Source organism: Nelumbo nucifera, chromosome 5 (genome assembly GCF_055504915.1).
Source record: "Nelumbo nucifera cultivar China Antique chromosome 5, China Antique-T2T, whole genome shotgun sequence".
NCBI classification, from domain to species: domain Eukaryota; kingdom Viridiplantae; phylum Streptophyta; class Magnoliopsida; order Proteales; family Nelumbonaceae; genus Nelumbo; species Nelumbo nucifera.
In genome coordinates this window covers 26,936,316-26,954,660 of record NC_142653.1, presented here as the reverse complement: position 1 = coordinate 26,954,660, position 18,345 = coordinate 26,936,316, and the positions used below count along the sequence as shown (strand labels likewise).

General features: G+C 37.3%; 1 protein-coding gene across 1 annotated transcript; it reads right to left on the bottom strand.

The window, feature by feature from the left end:
- Nucleotides 1–1,611: 1,611 nt before the first annotated feature.
- On the bottom strand, nucleotides 1,612–17,865 carry LOC104607535 (SH3 domain-containing protein 2-like). Its single transcript, XM_010273198.3, has 10 exons — nucleotides 17,483–17,865; nucleotides 15,729–15,851; nucleotides 15,582–15,651; nucleotides 15,341–15,492; nucleotides 9,192–9,293; nucleotides 8,628–8,828; nucleotides 8,447–8,509; nucleotides 8,081–8,233; nucleotides 7,890–7,964; nucleotides 1,612–2,068 (listed from the first exon to the last, which is right to left on the bottom strand). Exons 1-10 carry the CDS (start codon nucleotides 17,540–17,542, stop codon nucleotides 1,952–1,954), a joined length of 1,116 nt encoding a protein of 371 aa, XP_010271500.1. The 5' UTR covers nucleotides 17,543–17,865; the 3' UTR covers nucleotides 1,612–1,951.
- Between the last annotated feature and the right edge of the window lie 480 nt (nucleotides 17,866–18,345).

Below are 18,345 nucleotides of genomic sequence, written 5' to 3'. Positions count from 1 at the left end.
TATAAAATATCCGCCAACTGGATTATTTTTAGATGATTGCCTCGAAATGGGAAAAATTCAGGCATCCCTGATAGGGAGTGGGTGCCCTGCCCCGCCGCCACCAGAGAGGGGGCTGAGATAAGGCAGATCATCTTGACTACAGGAAAGGGGTGCCCCACCCTGTTGCCATTCCTACTTGGGGGAGGGATTTTCTGAATTGACCCCATTCGGACAGTTCCTTGGTCAACTGTGTTCTTCCAACTCAGGTTCAATTTACACTAGTTATCGGCTATTAGCAGGACATCAAAGGGCAAAACAGGGTTTTAATAAATTTTAATGGGTCAAGTGATGTCACATATTAGCAGGTTTTAATGTTTTAATAATGGAGGGCATGTTTAATTCTTTTATGTCTTTTACCCCACTACATTTAAATAGGTCTTATTTTAAGATCTAAACAATCCAGTCAAGATGTTCACCAGTCGGGTTGGGTCGGTTTAGTAGTGATTTTTCAACCGACTCAACCTGATCGGGTTACCTATAAATCAAACCGAAACCGACCCTCTATTAAGTAAAACCAACATAATTGATTTGAATCGGTTTGAGTCAGTTTGGGTTTCAACCAACTCCAAACTTGCACAATGCACATGAAGTCAAAGTGCTAATATTATATATAATATTTTAGAATATATTTTCTGAAAATATATATTTAAAACCAAAACATATATACAAATATATCGAAATATATATTTTCTAATTTCTGGAAATATATATCTGATATATTTAAGAATATATATTTTTTCATATATATATATATATATATATATATATATATATTTATTATTTAAAAGTTAAAACTAAAATATCTATATTTAACAGATATTTTTTCAGAATATATATTTTTTCACATAACTCGATTCGGTTTCAGTTTTCACATATGAAAACCAAAACCGAACTAAATTATCGATTTGTTCATTTTTGCAACCCAAAACCGACCAGTAGTAAAAAAAAAAACCAGCCAACTCGAGTTGGGTCAGGCCTGATTGGTCGGTTTGGATTTATTTGTGAACAACCCTAATTATAATTTCATTTCTGCTAGATTTGCAATATGATTTGTATAATGACTTGTCAATCAAATCACCAGGACTTGTTTCTATATTAAATTGTTCAATTTGAATGGCATTGATTTAGTTGGTGTAAGTTATCAATCTTTTACTAGGCTAATTTGCTACTTTCATCAACTTGACATGTAGACAACACAAGTCTAATTTATTCTTGTTAGTTATGAAAATAAAAGGAAGAGAAATTTTAAAGCAAAGTGATTCATAAGAGATATAAGGAAAGTGAACAGTGGAAAATAGTGAAACGTGACCTAGTACACTATAGACCATCTCCGTACTTGGTAGCAGTGTCAACTGTCAACGCACCGTGGAGAATCAAATTCAAGAGAACCTTCCTGAGATTAAAATGAATTTTGCATGCATAAATTAGTCGATCCAAACCATACCCACAAACAAAATGACCATTCTCTAAGCAAGCAATTGACTGTTACTTCCCTTTTAAAATTTTAAAACCGTTTCTGCTTTTCCTTGTTTGTGACAGATGAAAATATATAGTAATAAGTGCAGACCGCAGTTCCAGAATATCAATTTTCTTATAATTAAAGTGATACACAAAGCACCGGAAATGATGCAACGAGCGGGAAGAAAACAACCAAATATATGTTCCTTCACTCATTGATCCATCATTTGTATAAGGAGGTAAGAGTGGAGTTCTCTCGTTAACAAAGGGTGAGCATATGAAAAAAATTCATAAGAGTAAACCGAATATTATACACTCTCATACCACATGCCAAAAGTAGGTTTCCCATTCTCTCTGCAAGAGTGAAAGAAGCTCTACTCTTGAGTATGTCAAATGCAACAAATACACTCCTACAATGCTTCACCTGCGTTCAAAACCCAACTTGGCAATATTTCTAAAACACTTCAGCAACCTTGCTTGCAAGAACACGTTCCCGTCTTTCAATGTATCCAAATGGGAACCAACCAGCTTTACCCTTGCATTCACCTTCAGCCCAACCATTGTTTGACACCTGTCAAAATAACAGGGTGAGATCCATAACCAGTTATACACATTCATGACATGTGCTACAATTGACCAAAACAAATCCAAAGATGGTAGCCTCCAATCTAGGTAAGTACGAAATTGAAGTAATTGGCTTTAGGTTTATCATGATTCATTAGTGTAAAACTAGAATTTGACAAAGGCACAGCTTGTCAGATTTGCAAATTGCAATTATCTGAACATGGCATTTCAACATAGATACAAAGTTTGGTTCTAGCAAATGCCAGAAGTCTAGAAACATGGACATGGAGCGTTGAAGTAATAAACATGGGACGTTAATGAACATGTGCATGCACTAACCGGCTAACATAGATGGCTGTTAATAAACATGTTTCTTAAACAATTTTTGCAAGCAAATCAAGAGTATATTCAGATTTTAAGATACCACCACTACTTGAACTCTTCTTCTTCTTCTTCTTCTTCTTCTTCTTCTTCTTCTCTCTCTCTCTCTCTTGATCAGTCTACTTGAACTTTTCATCAGTTGGATCAACATAACCTCTCTAGCACTCTTGGCAAGGCCATGGTGGTAATAAAACAACCAAGTCCCATAACATAGTTTATATACTTGGCAGTAATTGAGTACTGTTAAAAAATAATTCGTTTCAGCATATCAGTAAGGACTATATTGGCTTGCAGAGTTGGATGTCATTATTTTTGTCAAATACCTATAGATTAATATAAATAAATGTAAAAAGTGTTCTTATATTTGGCACCTAAAAATTCTACTGCATTATAGACATAAATTCATCTCATGCAAGTAAATGGGTGTGGGGTGCTTGTAGAGATCATGCTGCACTACAAGCATGACACCAACTACAAATTTTGGGAATAGTTGGGGACTCAGGAGTAATTGATTTAGAAGAGTTCATGAAACATGAGAAAATTATATAAACCCACCACCCATCCCTCAAGCTAATTCTGGTCCATCAAACAATTTGCTTATTACACAGAAAAGAATTGTAATAGAAGAAAGAAATACTTCTAGGCATTGAAGAATGAATTCTAGGTTGTTTTTAATGCTTCAAGGATAACTTTTTGCACTGTTTTAGAGGACGTAACTTAAGAAATGAAAGAACTAAAGAAAAATTATTCATTTCTGATTATTTTATTAATTCATTTATGATGTTTATGACATGAGCAGGATGGTGAGACAATTCAAGTCTAGCCTGGAATTAGACCTGTTCATTGAAAGCTGGCACCCATGAACATTTTACACTGCTTTAGGCTTGCACTTTGGGCTGGGCCCATTCAGATTTTGAAAAAAGCTCAACCCGAGACAGGCCCATGAACAGGTCTATGTGGAATATAGGAACTAAAGTCACAAATGAGAACTTATGGCCAGTTTGTTTCACAATCAGTTGTCGATAACAGAGCTCTTTTTATTTTTTTCTTTGATTGGTAACTGTGAACGTTTATTTATATTAAGAAGAATGAATATGTACAGAATGCCAAGCATCCCCGAAGATTGAGTGTTATTCACTCTTTTAAGGCAATTTCCCTCACCTTACATTTAGTTTCTTACAATCTTACAACAGATTACCTCAGAAAATCTAGCCACTGCATTGGCTAGCCCATTTGCTGATCCATAAAGGCATAAATCTAAGTGAAGCTTGCATTTACTTCAGTTGCTGAGTTTCTCAGCTCCTTCAAGTGATACCAATATTGCTGAGGGCCTTGCTTGTTTTGTGCAGTCATTGCACTACCACCTTTGAGTCCCCCTCTACTATAATACTCCTCAACTTTAGAGTCATTGCCATTCTTAGGCCATGCAAAACTGCCAACAGCTCAGCCCTAATTCAATTTTCTATTCCTACAATGCCTGAAAATGGTGCCATGATGCCCCCATTGTGATCTCTAATGGCACCACCTATTCAAGATACTCCTGGGTTACCCGAGCTGCATCTATCAAAGTATAATTTAACTCCATCAGATGCTGGAGGGGACCAATGCAAAGAGATTGCATCACTTTGGAGGGGAGTGACTGCTATTACACCTCAACTTAGCAAAGTATAAATTGAAAATTCTCCAAAGCCTGAATGTTTTTATGCAATGCACAGCCTTGATTTGTATATTTTTCTTCATCGCTTCCAAAGGTTCTGTTTTTATGTTTGAATAACCTGTTGTTCCTTTCCTCCCCTATCACCATCAGGATTGCTGCCCTGAAAGTATCTTCACATCACCCTGGCTCTCCCAGCGATCATTGGGAAGAAAGAGCTCTTAAAGAGGGACTCAACATCTATTGGCTCTCTCCACCCAAGTCCGAAGGTCAATATCCACTCCCAAACACCAGCCACAAACTACCAGGAGAAGAATTGAGGGTGTATAGATTCCCCACTTGCATAACATAAATTTGTAAAGAGCAGACATGAAGAGATAAGCACCAGTGAGGTCTTTTTTCTTGCAACATATATTAAGTGTTTATTTTTTGGTGATACTGCCAACAAAAAGCCCTACTTTTGGGTGGTATAGGTTTAACCCAAATTTCCTTTACAGAAAAGGTGTGAGAACATGGTTGAGGATATGGAAGAAGGAAGCACAAGAGAACACACAGGAAGAGAAAAAGTCTCTAGAGCTAACAAAATCCATAGCAGCAGGCACTTCAAGATCTCTAAGCCCCCTCCTAAAACCGAAATCCCAATAAAGGCCAACTGGAAAGGGGAGACAAGAAAAGAGATGGGTCTACCTTTGAATGAGGAGATAGAATAAAGATCATGGTAGCTTTCTTTTAAGGATCCATCTCCCTACCAAGTATGTTCCCAAAACTTGACCTTATTCCCAGAGTAAAAAACTGAGTATGATTTAGGAATCAAGGGAGTAAATCAACACTAATATCCAAGGAGAAGCAGATGACTTTGCATCTAAATCAGCATCCCAACTGTTAGTATGTCTCTCATGAATGCTTGCCACCATGTTATGCCAAAGCTTGTCCAAGTCTATCTGAAACTTCTATAACCATTTCCTTGAAAGTGTTGAATTCCTATCCCTCAATCTCCCCATGCCTAGATCCCCCTTTATCTTCTTATTACACAGATTTCCAGTCTAATAGCCTTTTGGAGTCTCTTGGGTTCAAAAACAACAGGTCTTGATGCTAGATAAAGTACATCATCATGGAATGAAATGCTTGTAATTTGGTTCCTCTAAAACTGTTTTTATTTTTTAATAAAGATCAATTTTTTTATCAATTTACTATGATCATGCTATAATACATTCCTTCTAAATTGCCCTTCCATGAATGTTCAAAATGAACAGATTGGATTGCTATGTCATGATAGAGAAGGCAGTGGAAACTGAGAAAACAACCAATGAAAGAGAACAAGATCCAAGACAAGTATTGGCATTGATGTCATGACAAGTTAATCATGCTGGTATGAAAGAGCTATAGATGTTAGAGTTCCCTCACATTAGTTCAGTCTTCCATGATATCACCAGATTTATAGAAACAAACTGGCATCTAAAGATGTGCATTGAAAAAGTTTTCTCCTATACGGGATGCTACAAATCGACAATCATGCTTAAAATATTTGTTAACATAGAAGGTCCCCAGTGTATTAACATCACTTTTCTCCAAAACCCTAATTTTACCACAAGTCCACTGTCCACGACACTCATCACAGTCAAAGTGCCATGGTGCAGATATGAAGAATGGCGGGCTCATGAGGCTTAAAAGAGTCAAGAGTGAGGCATTATTAAGCATACCCTTGAAGTGGGAAAACACCTCTAAATGACTGAAACAAATTAGATGTCAGAATTTCATGAGAATGTCATATAGCTTTAAGGAAAATATGAAAATAAAAAATATATGCATATTCAAATTTCTTTTTTTTTTGGTTAAGTCAAATAAGGATTACTAATGTAAGTAAACCCTGGTAGGTTCAATAACTAACAAAAAATACCAACTAAAACATAACAAAAAGAACAGTTACCATATTAATGAAAATCAACATATACATACAAATACAATACAATCAACCCTTGGAGAGGAGCGAGGTGCAGCCTCTGACAAGGACTTCGAAACAGATTACAATTGAGCCCAATACAAAGATTCCCTATAAACCACTTGCTTTGCTAAATTATCAGCGATCCCATGCTAAAGCCATTTCTTCTATTAAAGAATGAGAAAAAATATATATTTTTTGATTGGAGAGAAAGAAAATAATTTCTCAAAACTTAACCTAATGCCAGTTGGTTTGAGGTAGGGATACAAACGGATCAGATCGGATTCGAATCGGGGTATATCCGAATCCAATCCAATACTATGAACAGCAGGATCCGATCCGATCAAATCTTACAAACATTGATTTGAATTCGAATCCGATGAGTAAGTCGGATACTCGGATCTGATCCAATCCAGTTTAATTTTTTTAAAAAATTAATAAATTATTAAAAAATAAAATATAACAATTTAAATAAAGAAAAACAAAAAATACAAGTATCTTTTCAACTATTTTCATCATGAATATACATGTTTTTTGTAAAAAAAAATAAAGAATATAACAAATTTACAAAAATGCAATATAAATAACATATATATGTGTTATATGTATTTATATAAATAAATAAATAACATATATCGGATAGGATCCTCTCAGATCAGATAGGGGTGATCCGAATTCAATCCAATTTCTAATCAGATCCTATTAACCGATCCAAAGATCCAAAATGGGGATATCCGAATATGACAAAATAGGATCAGACTTCGAATCAGATCAGATCATGATGCGATCCATTTGCACCCCTAGTTTGAGGGAAGGTTTTGGTGGGATGGGCTAAGATAGGGAAAATGGAAGGAACCATGGAAACTTTTCATGATCCATTGTTTGGTTGCAAAAGGAAAAATAGTGGAAAAATCAACCCAATAACGATAATTAATTAATTAATTAATATTATTTTTATTATTTTGTGTTTTATTATTAATTAATCATTAATCATTAGGAATTAATTTATAACTTTTAATTTGTATTATTAATTGCTGTTAATTAATTAACATTTTTATATTTTATTTATTAAATAAATTAATAATTAAATAATTTTTAATTACTTAATAATTTTGTTTTTATTTAATACTTTATTATTAATTGTTAAATTGTTTTTAATTGATTAATTATTTCTTTTTATTTATTTGTTACATAATTTTCATTAAATTATTCTATTAATATTACTAAATAATTAATAATTTATTAATGAGTTATTGGTCAAGTATTAACTCTTAAAAATACTAAAAGAAAGGCGTTTTTGTGTTAGACAAGTTTCCCCCTCCTTTCCCACTTGTTTCACACTAAAATGGTGGGACTCCACTTCTCAAGAATTGATAATTGTAATCCCACCTTTTCTCCCATCCCATCTCATGACAATAGTGACATGCCACAAACCAAACATGGGAAGGGAAGAATATTCGAATATATATATTGTCTATTGCTGATTAATAAAATTATTTCAATTATCAAAAAAAAAAAGGGAAGAATATTCGAAAATGTTCCTTTTCTTCTCTCTTCCCATCCCACAAACCAAACGGAGCCTAAGTTCCCTTTGTCCTGCTCATTCTTTTGGTGCTTTGAACTTGAACCGAAATTTCCTGCAGTATTAAAGTTACAAGGCAATAGCACAACACTCCTGAAGCACATACACACTTTATTCAACCAGCTTGTGTTTTTGTGAGGTTTATATTCCATTCATCATGTGAACAAAACACCTTGCCTCATAGTTTAGAATTTCAAACCACTGGGTTAATAAAGCATATGCATTTGAAGATATATCAAATAGAATAATGATGAAAAGGAGGAATGAAAAACCTTTCGGACAACAACATAGTCACCAACTGACAAAGTCAACTCCACATCTGATTCAGCTTGGTATGAATGCACAACCTAGGATAAAATGACAAAGGAAACAGAAGTTAGAAGAAAATAGACATCAACTAACCATTATAAAGCCTACAAAGAATTTTTTGCAGTAACTAATGCACAAAATAAAGAGAAGTTACCTCTCCTAAAAAGTATCCCATGCTGTCTGTTGAACCATCATATGTTTGAGAAGCAAACACACCATTAACTTCTTCATATGATGGAGGTGGTGGCATGGAATTGTCCATAGTTGGGTTAGGAGAAGCTTCGATTCGTTGGCGTTCTGATACCATCTGCCAGTTGCAGCACATCATAGTAAATTTTCTCATTTATTGAAGCATTTTTTTTTCTTTTCTGAATGTGTGTTGTGAACGCACAAAGTTAAATCCATATACATGTGTATGTATGTGTATGTATGTGTATATGTATTTGTATAGATTTAGCCACAATAGAAAAGATGTATGTATTGTTGGAGGGCTTCTTAATGAGGACCTGAGGTCCCATACCTCTCCTTCAAGTTGATCAAGTATCTGCAGGACTCTCTGATGGTAAGTACGTTCTGCTTCCACCTTCAGTGCAGAATAAAAATAGGAAAAATAATGAACTTATAAACCAAATTTACTACAAATCTTGAAATGAAAAATGTGCATAGTGCACTGATAGAGAAAAAAAAATCAAATGCATTACCATGGCAATTAACCGCTGGAGCGTTAACCTTTGTTGTTGGGCTTCAACTGCAGCCATTGCAACTGCAGCTTCCTTTCCCAATATTGACATGTTTGATTTCAATTCTTGCAGCTTGGTTTCAGCAGCTTCCAGCTTTGAGGCAATATCAGGATTCCCTCCAGATTCTCTTAATTTCACTTGACGTTTGGAGACTTCAATAGCCTATAGAAGTTCAACATCAGAAGAAAACAAGGAGCTTGTAGCAGGGAATGAACCATGAATTATGTTAAGCCATTCAAACTAAAATAAATTCAAGATGCAGCCAACTTTCTTTTCTCTTCCTTTGTTTGTTTGTTCATTCCTTTGTTTTAAATATTAGGTAGAGAGACAGAGTTAAAGAAGAATTATAAGTTGCAGCAGAATATTGCAAGATGAATCGCATGTAGAATACCAAGTCAAAAGAAACTATGAAAGTTAGATCAAAGCATAAAAAACGAAAGCTTTATCAATCCAATAGGTCAAAATATCATAGACGACCAGATAGATCCTGTCAACCAAAAGGAAAACAGACACATCTAATATAACCTGAGCTTCAGCTTCCTGTCGCATTCTGTCATATCGTTGAGCAAGATGCCGAGCATCCTCCAGTGGAGCACCCATTACCATTGCTCTTAATGGTTCTGCAACCTGAGCAATCCAATGGTTGAAAAATACATGAATCAGTTATGAGAATCAAGAATAGTAATAGCTATGCCAAAGATCAGAAACTCCATCAGAATACCAAATAAGAACTTGCTAGTACCTATGTGCTTCCGTCTGTATTAGCCACAGAAGCACCTTGGATAGGGTTGTCACCTCTTGGGTGATATTTAACAGAGAATGGAAACAACAAATGGGAATAAAATGGATAGTCAACTGAGAATAGATGCAACATCTGGTCTAAACAATTTTACATGTATTAATGTTTAATGTTGGTTCGGCTGTTTTTTAGTGTTTATATCAGTCATATTTGTGTCTTAAGTTCTTAGTTATTGGGCTTAAACTTGTTTAATGTTTTATTTGTCTAGGTGTCCCATCACTAATCAGGGGCATTCTAGTCCAGTCATGTAATATTATTTTATAATCATCTATATAAGATTGTAGGGCCGGCTGAAGAGTTTATGCCACCTTCCTAAAATCTTCTTCTCTTCTTCTTCTTCTTCTTCGGCTGCTGTATTCCAGCAAACATGGTATCAGAGCACTAATCCGTCTGTCTGATTACAGCCGCCGCCCTTTTCTGCTCTTCCCTATTCCTTTCTTTCTCCTCTCTCTCTCCTATCTTGGTCGCTGTGAAGAAACCCTAGGGCTGACCGTAGAACACAACAAGGTCTGTATCTAGGGTTTCCCTTGGTTGTAGGGCCCAAGGGGAGTTTGTTCCAGCAACCGATGCCCTACAAGACACCTTGCAGCAGGTAGTAGCCATTTGGCTGCTAAGAGAGATCTGTGTGGAACAGATCTAGGTGGAAGGACTGACTTCGACAGTCCTAGTACAGATCGTACGGGTGATCACAGTCTACTACAGCAGAAGTCAAAACCCAGTCTAGTCCAGAAGAGTTAGCACAGTACAGAGGTGGATTGTCCTTGGTTTCAGACCTGTTACAAGGGGTTCTCAGACCTGCAACAGCTTCGGTAAGTCTGGAATAGTGTTCTTTGTACCAAGTTTTTTCAATTGTGATCACTGTAAGAGGAAGGAGATGTCTTCAATATCGGGAGAAGTGTCTTCTAGGGATCATAGAACTGGTGGGAGGTCTCCTAATCTGGAAAATCCAAATCTGCACAGCTTGCAGATCACCAGTGTATTGTTGGATGAATACAATTTCAGAGAATGGTCTGTTTCATCCATGCTCTTCATTACTTCCCGGGAACTTGCGAGTTATCTAGATGGACAGAAGAAGGAACTTGTAGTGAGTAGTGTGGAGTATGCACTATGGCGTAAGGAAAATGCTACTGTTATGTCCTGGCTGCTTGCTTCGATGACTTCAAGAGTGGCCAGGACTGTTCAACACTTTCCTACTGCTGCCAAGATTTGGGAGAAAGTCTCTAAAACTTATGAACAGAGAAAGAACAATGCCAGAATTTATAGGCTGAACCAAGACATTGCTGCATTGAGACAATGAGATATGACAGTTGCCACGTATTTTGCAACCCTAGAAGGACTATGGGAAGAACTTGATCATCATCTTATTCTTGATTGGGAGAATGCAAAAGACAAGGAGAGGCATGATAAACAAATTGAAGAGGGTAGAGCCTTTAAGTTCTTGGCTGGATTAGACCTAATGTTTGAGAGCATAAGGTCTCAAATTTTGGGAAGGGATGAAATGCCAGATTTACATCATGTCTATTACCTAGTAAGGAATGAAGAGGTTAGGAGGAAAGAGATGCAAGTTGACACTCAAACACAACCAGCCGAACAGCCTGTTGAACATTCAGCCCTGATTTCTTCAAACCAAAAGGGGAGCAAGCATTCAGACAAAAGACATCTTAAATGCTCTCATTGTGGTAGTGAAAGGCATGTAAAAGAGACTTGTTGGGTTCTTTATCCTCATCTGAAACCAGCTGCGTTAAGGAAAGGCAAGAAGCCCCAGAAAAATCAAACAGCAAGCGGGAATCATGTTACTAGTCACAGTGGTGATAGCTCGAAGAACACATCTACAGTTGCATCTTCTCCCATGGGACAGACTGCTAATTCCTTCACATCCGGATCCTTGGAATTCACTGCTGATGAGATAGAGGTCCTTAGCCGGGCCTTAACCCGTCTAAGGACTAATTCCCTTGCTTCCACCTCTCTTGCCAGATCAGGTATTGTCTCTGCTTATAATACAACTAGTTCTATAGACTCTACTTCTTGGATTATTAATTCCGGTGCAACTGACCACATGACACACATGTCCTCTTTATTTTCTTCTTACCAATTGATGTCTGGCCAAGATAAGATGAGAGTTGCTAACGGTTCCCTTTCCACCATCTTTGGGAAAGGGGGAATTGACCTAAGCAATAACCTCTCTCTTAAGTATGTTCTACATGTTCCCAATCTTACTTCCAATCTCTTATCTGTTTCGAAGCTTACCAAGAATTTAAACTGTAGCATAACTTTCTTTCCTACTCATTGTGTCTTTCAGGACAGATTGACGAAGAGAACGATTGGGAGCGGTCATGAGTGTGAAGGCCTCTACTATTTTGATGCAGACATAAATTCGTCCTTACAATCATCTGCTATCAGTAGTCAGAATAACGAGGAGTCAATAGCTAGGTTACACTTGTGGCATGCTAGACTAGGTCATTTACCTTTTTCATCATTGCAAGGGTTGTTTCCTGAATTATTCAAGGGTATTTCAAGTCAAAGTTTAGTTTGTGAAGTGTGTCAGTTGTCAAAACAATGTAGAACTCTTTATCCAATTTCTAGTAATGAAATTCAAGCTCATTTTGATTTGGTCCATTCTGTCTCCCCTTGTTTCTGTGGATGGTTTTCGTTACTTTATCAGTTTTATTGATCACTACTCACGATGCACATGAATCTACTTGTTAAAAGGACGTGATGAAGTGCCACGGATAACCATGGCATTTTGTAAAATGATTGAAACTCAATTTGACAAGAAGGTTAAGCAATTCCGTTCAGACAATGCTACAGAATATTTTGAAAGATCCTTGAACCTATTCATGGAGGATGCTGGCATGATACATCAGTCATCTTGTGCTAGTACCCCTCAATAGAATGGGGTTGCTGAGCGCAAAAATAGACACTTATTGGAGACCGCTCGAGCTTTATTATTTCAGCACAAGGTTCCCAAGCACTACTGGTCTCAAGCCGTCCTTACCGCATCATATCTGATAAATCGGATGCCATCCAAGGTGTTGGGTATGAAAACTCCTTTCTCTGTCCTCTGCCCTAATCTTCCAGATTTTCCTCTTCCACCTAGAGTCTTTGGTTGTGTGTGTTTTGTACATGTAAAGGATCCAAAGAAGACCAAGTTGGATCCTAGGGCTACGAAAGGGATCTTTCTAGGGTACTCTCCTACACAGAAAGGTTACAACTGTTATGATCTTGTCACCAAGAAGAAATATGTCACCAAAGATGTGGTATTTTTTTAGTCTCACTCCTATTTTCATTCCTCCCAGAATCCTCTTCAGGGGGAGACTAGTGGGATGGAAGAGGATTCTTCTTCCCCCTCCTTTTTTGTGCCTCTTTCTGCCTCGGGCCCTCCATCTTCTCCTCCTGATCCTCCTAGTTGTAGCATCCCGGATGAACCTAGTGAGGCTCCCATTGCACCTGTTACCACTCTTGATGCTGCAGATGTTACTGAGGACACCAATAAGCAACAGAGAGATATTAGAATCACCTACAACAGAAGGAAAAAAGACCCTCTAACTCATGGCAACAATCAATCAGACTCGGATCAATCTGCCTCAGCAACTCCAGGTAATCCTATCACTCATACTTCTGATTTGGATCTCCCCATTGCTCTTCGTAAATCTACCCGTTCTTGTACTATCCGACACCCCATTGCTGAATTTGTTTCTTACGCACGTTTATCTCCTCGTTATTATTCCTTTGTGTCTACTCTCTCCTCTGTGCATGTTCCTACTAGGTACTCAAAGGCAGTGTCTGATCCAAGATGGAAAGAGGCTATGAATGAAGAAATGAAAGCCTTAATGAAAGCAAGGACTTGAGAATTAGTGGATCTACCAGAAGGGAAGAGCACTATGGGATGCAAGTGGATGTTCACTGTAAAGCATAGGGAGGACGGGTCCATTGAAAGATACAAGGACAGACTTGTGGCAAAGGGGTTTACTCAAAAGGAAGGGATTGACTACAAAGAGACCTTTGCTCCAGTCGCAAAGCTCAACACAATCTGGGTCTTATTGTCATTAGCTGCAAATTTCTCATGGGAGCTAAAATGCTTTTCCAAATGGTGATCTACGTGAAGAGGTGTTTATGGATCCTCCACCAGGTTATGGCTCTGATGAGAAAGTATGTAAACTGAGGAAAGCATTATATGGCCTTAAATAGTCTCCTCGGGCTTGGTTTGAGAGACTTTGTGGGACCATGAAGAGAGTGGGATACACTCAAAGTGGTGCAGATCATACTTTGTTCATAAGGAAACAGAATACCGACTTACGGTACTAATCGTCTATGTGGATGATATGGTGATTACAGGGGATGATCTGGAAGAGATAAAAAGATTAAAGGAGTTCTTGGCTTCTGAGTTTGACATCAAAGACTTGGGCCATCTGAGATACTTCCTTGGAATTGAAGTTGCTAGGTCACAAGAGGGCATCTATATATGTCAGCGGAAGTATGTCCTTGACCTTCTAGGAGAGACAGGTATGATGGGGTGTAGACTAGCAGATACTCCAATAGAACAGAACCATGGTCTACAGGAACCTGTTGGAGAGGACTACCTTGATAGAGAAAGATACCAAAAACTGGTAGGGAAGTTGATATATTTGTCTCTCACTCGACCAGATATTGCTTATGTTGTACATGTTGTTAGCCAGTTCATGCACTCTCCAAAGATTCCTCATAAGAGAGCAGTGGAAAGAATTCTTAGGTACTTGAAGACTTGCCCAGGAAAAGGAATTATGTTCAAAAAACACAATAAAATTGAAATTGAAGCATATACTGATGCAGATTGGGTTGGCTCTGTTGGAGACAGGAAGTCTACTTCTGGGTATTGCATGTTTGTTGGAGGAAATCTGGTTACATGGCGAAGTAAAAAGCAGAATGTGGTTGTTAGATCAAGTGCAGAGGCTGAATGTCGAGCTATGGCTCATGGTGTTGCTAAACTGTTGTGGCTTAGGACCCTTCTTGGTGAGCTCAGGATAAAGGTCGAGTGTCCTCTCAGGCTATACTGTGACAACAAGGCTACCATCAACATTGCAAATAACCCAATGCAACATGATAGGACGAAGCACATTGAGATTGACCGACACTTCGTTAGAGAGAGAATTGTCTCAGGAGAACTCTGCATTCCTTATACTCCTTCCGAGATGCAAATTGCAGATGTATTAACTAAAGGACTAGCTTCAACGAAGTTCTCAGACTTACTTGGCAAGCTAAACATGACTGACATCCATGCTTAGCTTGAGAGGGAGTGTTGGTTCGGCTGTTTTTTAGTGTTTATGTTAGTCATATTTGTGTCTTAAGTTCTTACTTATTGGGCCTTAGTTATTGGGCCTAAACTTGTTTAATGTTTTATTTGATTTATTTGTCTAGGTGTCCCACCACTAATCAGGGGCATTCTAATCCAGTCATGTAATATTATTTTATAATCATCTATATAAGATTGTAGGGCCGATTGAAGAGTTTATGCCGCCTTCCTAAAATCTTCTTCTCTTCTTCTTCTTCTTCTTCGTCTGCTGTATTCCAGCAAACATTTAACATATAGAGGTAAAGGATCTCTATAATCTCAGTTTCTTCTGTTATACATCTTGTAAGGTTTTCAGTTTGAGCTATAGGAGTTATAAGTCATTAAGCAAATAATTTGTACAACTTTCCAAGTTTATATATGTAGCAAGCACTTGGAAGTCTAGTTTCTAGGACAATTTAAAATCTTAGTCCCATAAATGGGTAAGAGATATGAAAGCTTGAAAATAGAACTTTCCTCCATTTAGAAGTTAAAGAGGCTGATATATCAAAGGATCATGATTTCAATTTTTAGTATGATGGAACCATGGAAACATAAAATTGAGCTAACCTGTGTGCCAAGGGATTTCAGTAAATTTCCACGTTCTTTTTCCATTTGAGAACGAGCCCGTGCACAACCCAATGCAGCCTTTGATAATGTACTGCCACTGGTACAAGTATTTTCAACACCATATTTCCTGCTATCTTCTGACAACTTTGTACCTGTTGAAACGTTTTAAGTTTATGTACAACACAACATTGATAAATGAAAATGGATAAACAATAAATTGACATCAAAACTTCATTCTAACCTATTTCAACTTGTTTGGATCCAGTGACAATATAACCTTCTACACCACGAACAATATCCCTTTGGAAATGCTGATAAAAAGAAAAGAGGAAGTTATAGGTTGACAAAGAAAAAGATGAAATCATACAGCCATGTATGGGTGGACAACCTTCCCTGCACGAGTTGATATGTAAAGCTTCTCAAGCTTTTGATGCTGCTGCAGTTCTGCCTCATCAGTAACTACACTATCTGAACCTCCATATCCCCCACCACCAAACTGCTTGAAGACAGCCTGGAGCAGAATTCAACAGAAGAAATATACATAATTTCAGCAAGGCCAAAAGAAATCTGAATTTAAAACTTAATGTCAGAACCAAAGAATGGACATCCCATCTGAAAGGTGTGTGTTTTCCTCCGGTAGATGGAGCAGAAGAGCACAGGTTCCTAGAAATTGAAGTGTAAAGGATAGGTAAACTGCATTGTCAACTGCCAACAACCCAATTGAACTGGACTCTTTATCTTTAAGTCATAAGTAGCATTTTTCATTTGCAAAATGCAAGGAATCAACTTCAATTTTTAGTCTCCGTTTTCCCTTCTAAGATTGAAGTAGGAAAGGGGTATAACTAACACCCAACCCTCCCCAAGCCAACAGAATAAAAATTGTCTGACATTATGCTGACCAATGTTCAGAATTGACATTTTTTTAGTATTCAAAAAAGTTATAGTGATTGCAAGGAACTGGAAGCATGGTTTTTTGTCCTAAGCAAGAAATATGACACATAGATGATTAAATTTGCAAAGTTGGTTTATAATTCATATAGGATTCAGTGAACATATTATGGTATGAAGAGTGTTCATTAGGTAATATACAACCAGCATGTAGTTTGACTTGCCACCATGTAGTTTAGCCCATGCACACAAAAGATGTGCAAACTCTCAGTTTCTGCATTTATATAGAAGGTATTAACTCACATTTAGTCATTCAATTCAGAACCCATAGCACACATTCTGGTCTCATGTTCTCAAAACAATGGCCTAAGGTGTGCTTATGATGGGGTAGAATACATGGAAAGGGTTGTCAAGTTGAAATTACTGTTCTTCTTTAACCGTTGCTGAATCAGTGTGCATGACACAGGATTTGGGCAAATGTTGGCACAAAACCGAACCTTCCTATTTTACAAAAGCTGGTTTAACAATGCACCCGTGTAATCCTTAAATGCAGAAGAACAAGGAGGCCAAAATGAGTTCTTAGTTAACATAACCACGTTGCTTTAATCATGTGGATGGAGCCAAATCACGTTTATCCACTGCTCCATTTTGTACATTTTTCAACCTATTACAACTTAAATACCCAAAATGCGATTAGACTAACCTACGAGTGCAGTCACATTTTTTCTCCTGTTTTCTGCTCACATGCCAGAAATAAGAAACATGCTTTAGTTTTTCAAACGCAACCTTCGCATACAATTGATTCAACATATCAACTAGTTCCGATATTTACAGATAAATACCATAAACTATCTAAATCAATGGGCAAAGTCACCACCCTCATCCCCTTCAATCAAACTCAGAACATATAAGAAGAGGAAAAGAACAAGTCGCATTATATGGTCAATACAACTCGATAACAAGAACGAAATAATCACAAGCCTTTAAACATCGAATCAATACCGTTGATCAGACAATCTCTAGCCCTACATAAAAGAAGCGCCACATAATTTATCTGATCAACCCCCACTAATAACCAGGCACAAGGGATCGATTCGATAAGATAGAAACATGGAGGGCAGAAAAGAAAACAGATTAGGAATATTCTGCAGAGAAATCTCGAGGAATATGCAAATCTCTCTTAGATCCTTAAGAATGAAAACTACGCGCCATAAAAACTGAAACTTCTCGAAGAATGAAATTAGGGTTTCGCACCTGTTGTTGCTTGGCGACCTGTTCCCTAAGCCTGGTGGCCTGTTTCCTGATTGCGTCCATCCACGAATGGCTTGAGAGTCTCGAGTTTCGGTATCAGACAGAGAGAGAGAGATCTATGGGAATGTGTTTGGATGTATAAAGTGAAAAAATAAAAAGGGGGGGGGGAGGGTTTTGAATTGAAATGGAAATTCCTTTAAAGAGCAAACAAATTGAAATGGAAGTTGGAGGAAGGCAGCTGCTTGCTTCACTTCTGGTTGTCTAAACGTTACATACACCAACAGAATCACAAAAAATGAGAAGAAATCGATCACATCAAAAGAGCTGCCTTGTTTGCTTTCATGTTCCTCTTCCTCGTTTTCAAAATCACTGGCTATGATTGCAATGGGTCCATTCCCCTGTCCTTTTACAGATTATCACCCTTTTTCTTTCTCCTAATGCCAGCCAACTCCCCTTTGTTTTTTTCTTTTATACGGTTATACCTAACATTTTATATAATTATGTTTTATTTTATTTTATTTTTTTTTGTGAAAAAGAGAGACTCGGGCTACACAAGCCTGGCCCTGCCCTGGCCCTGGGATAGCCCTTCCCCAATAATCAGTTAATCATTTAGGTGTTTGGCACGATAGTGTTTCGTTTTCCAGATTTACTTATAGGATCCAAACGGATTGGATCAGATTCGAATAAGGATATATTCGACACTGCTCATGTCGGATCTGATATGACTCGATTTGAATTTGAATCCTATTGGTAAGTTGGACCTTCGGATCTGATCTGATTTGATCGGACTTGTTTTCTTTAAAAATTAATGAATTATTAAAATAAAAATAAAATATACTAAATTAAAAAATATAAGTATTTTTTAA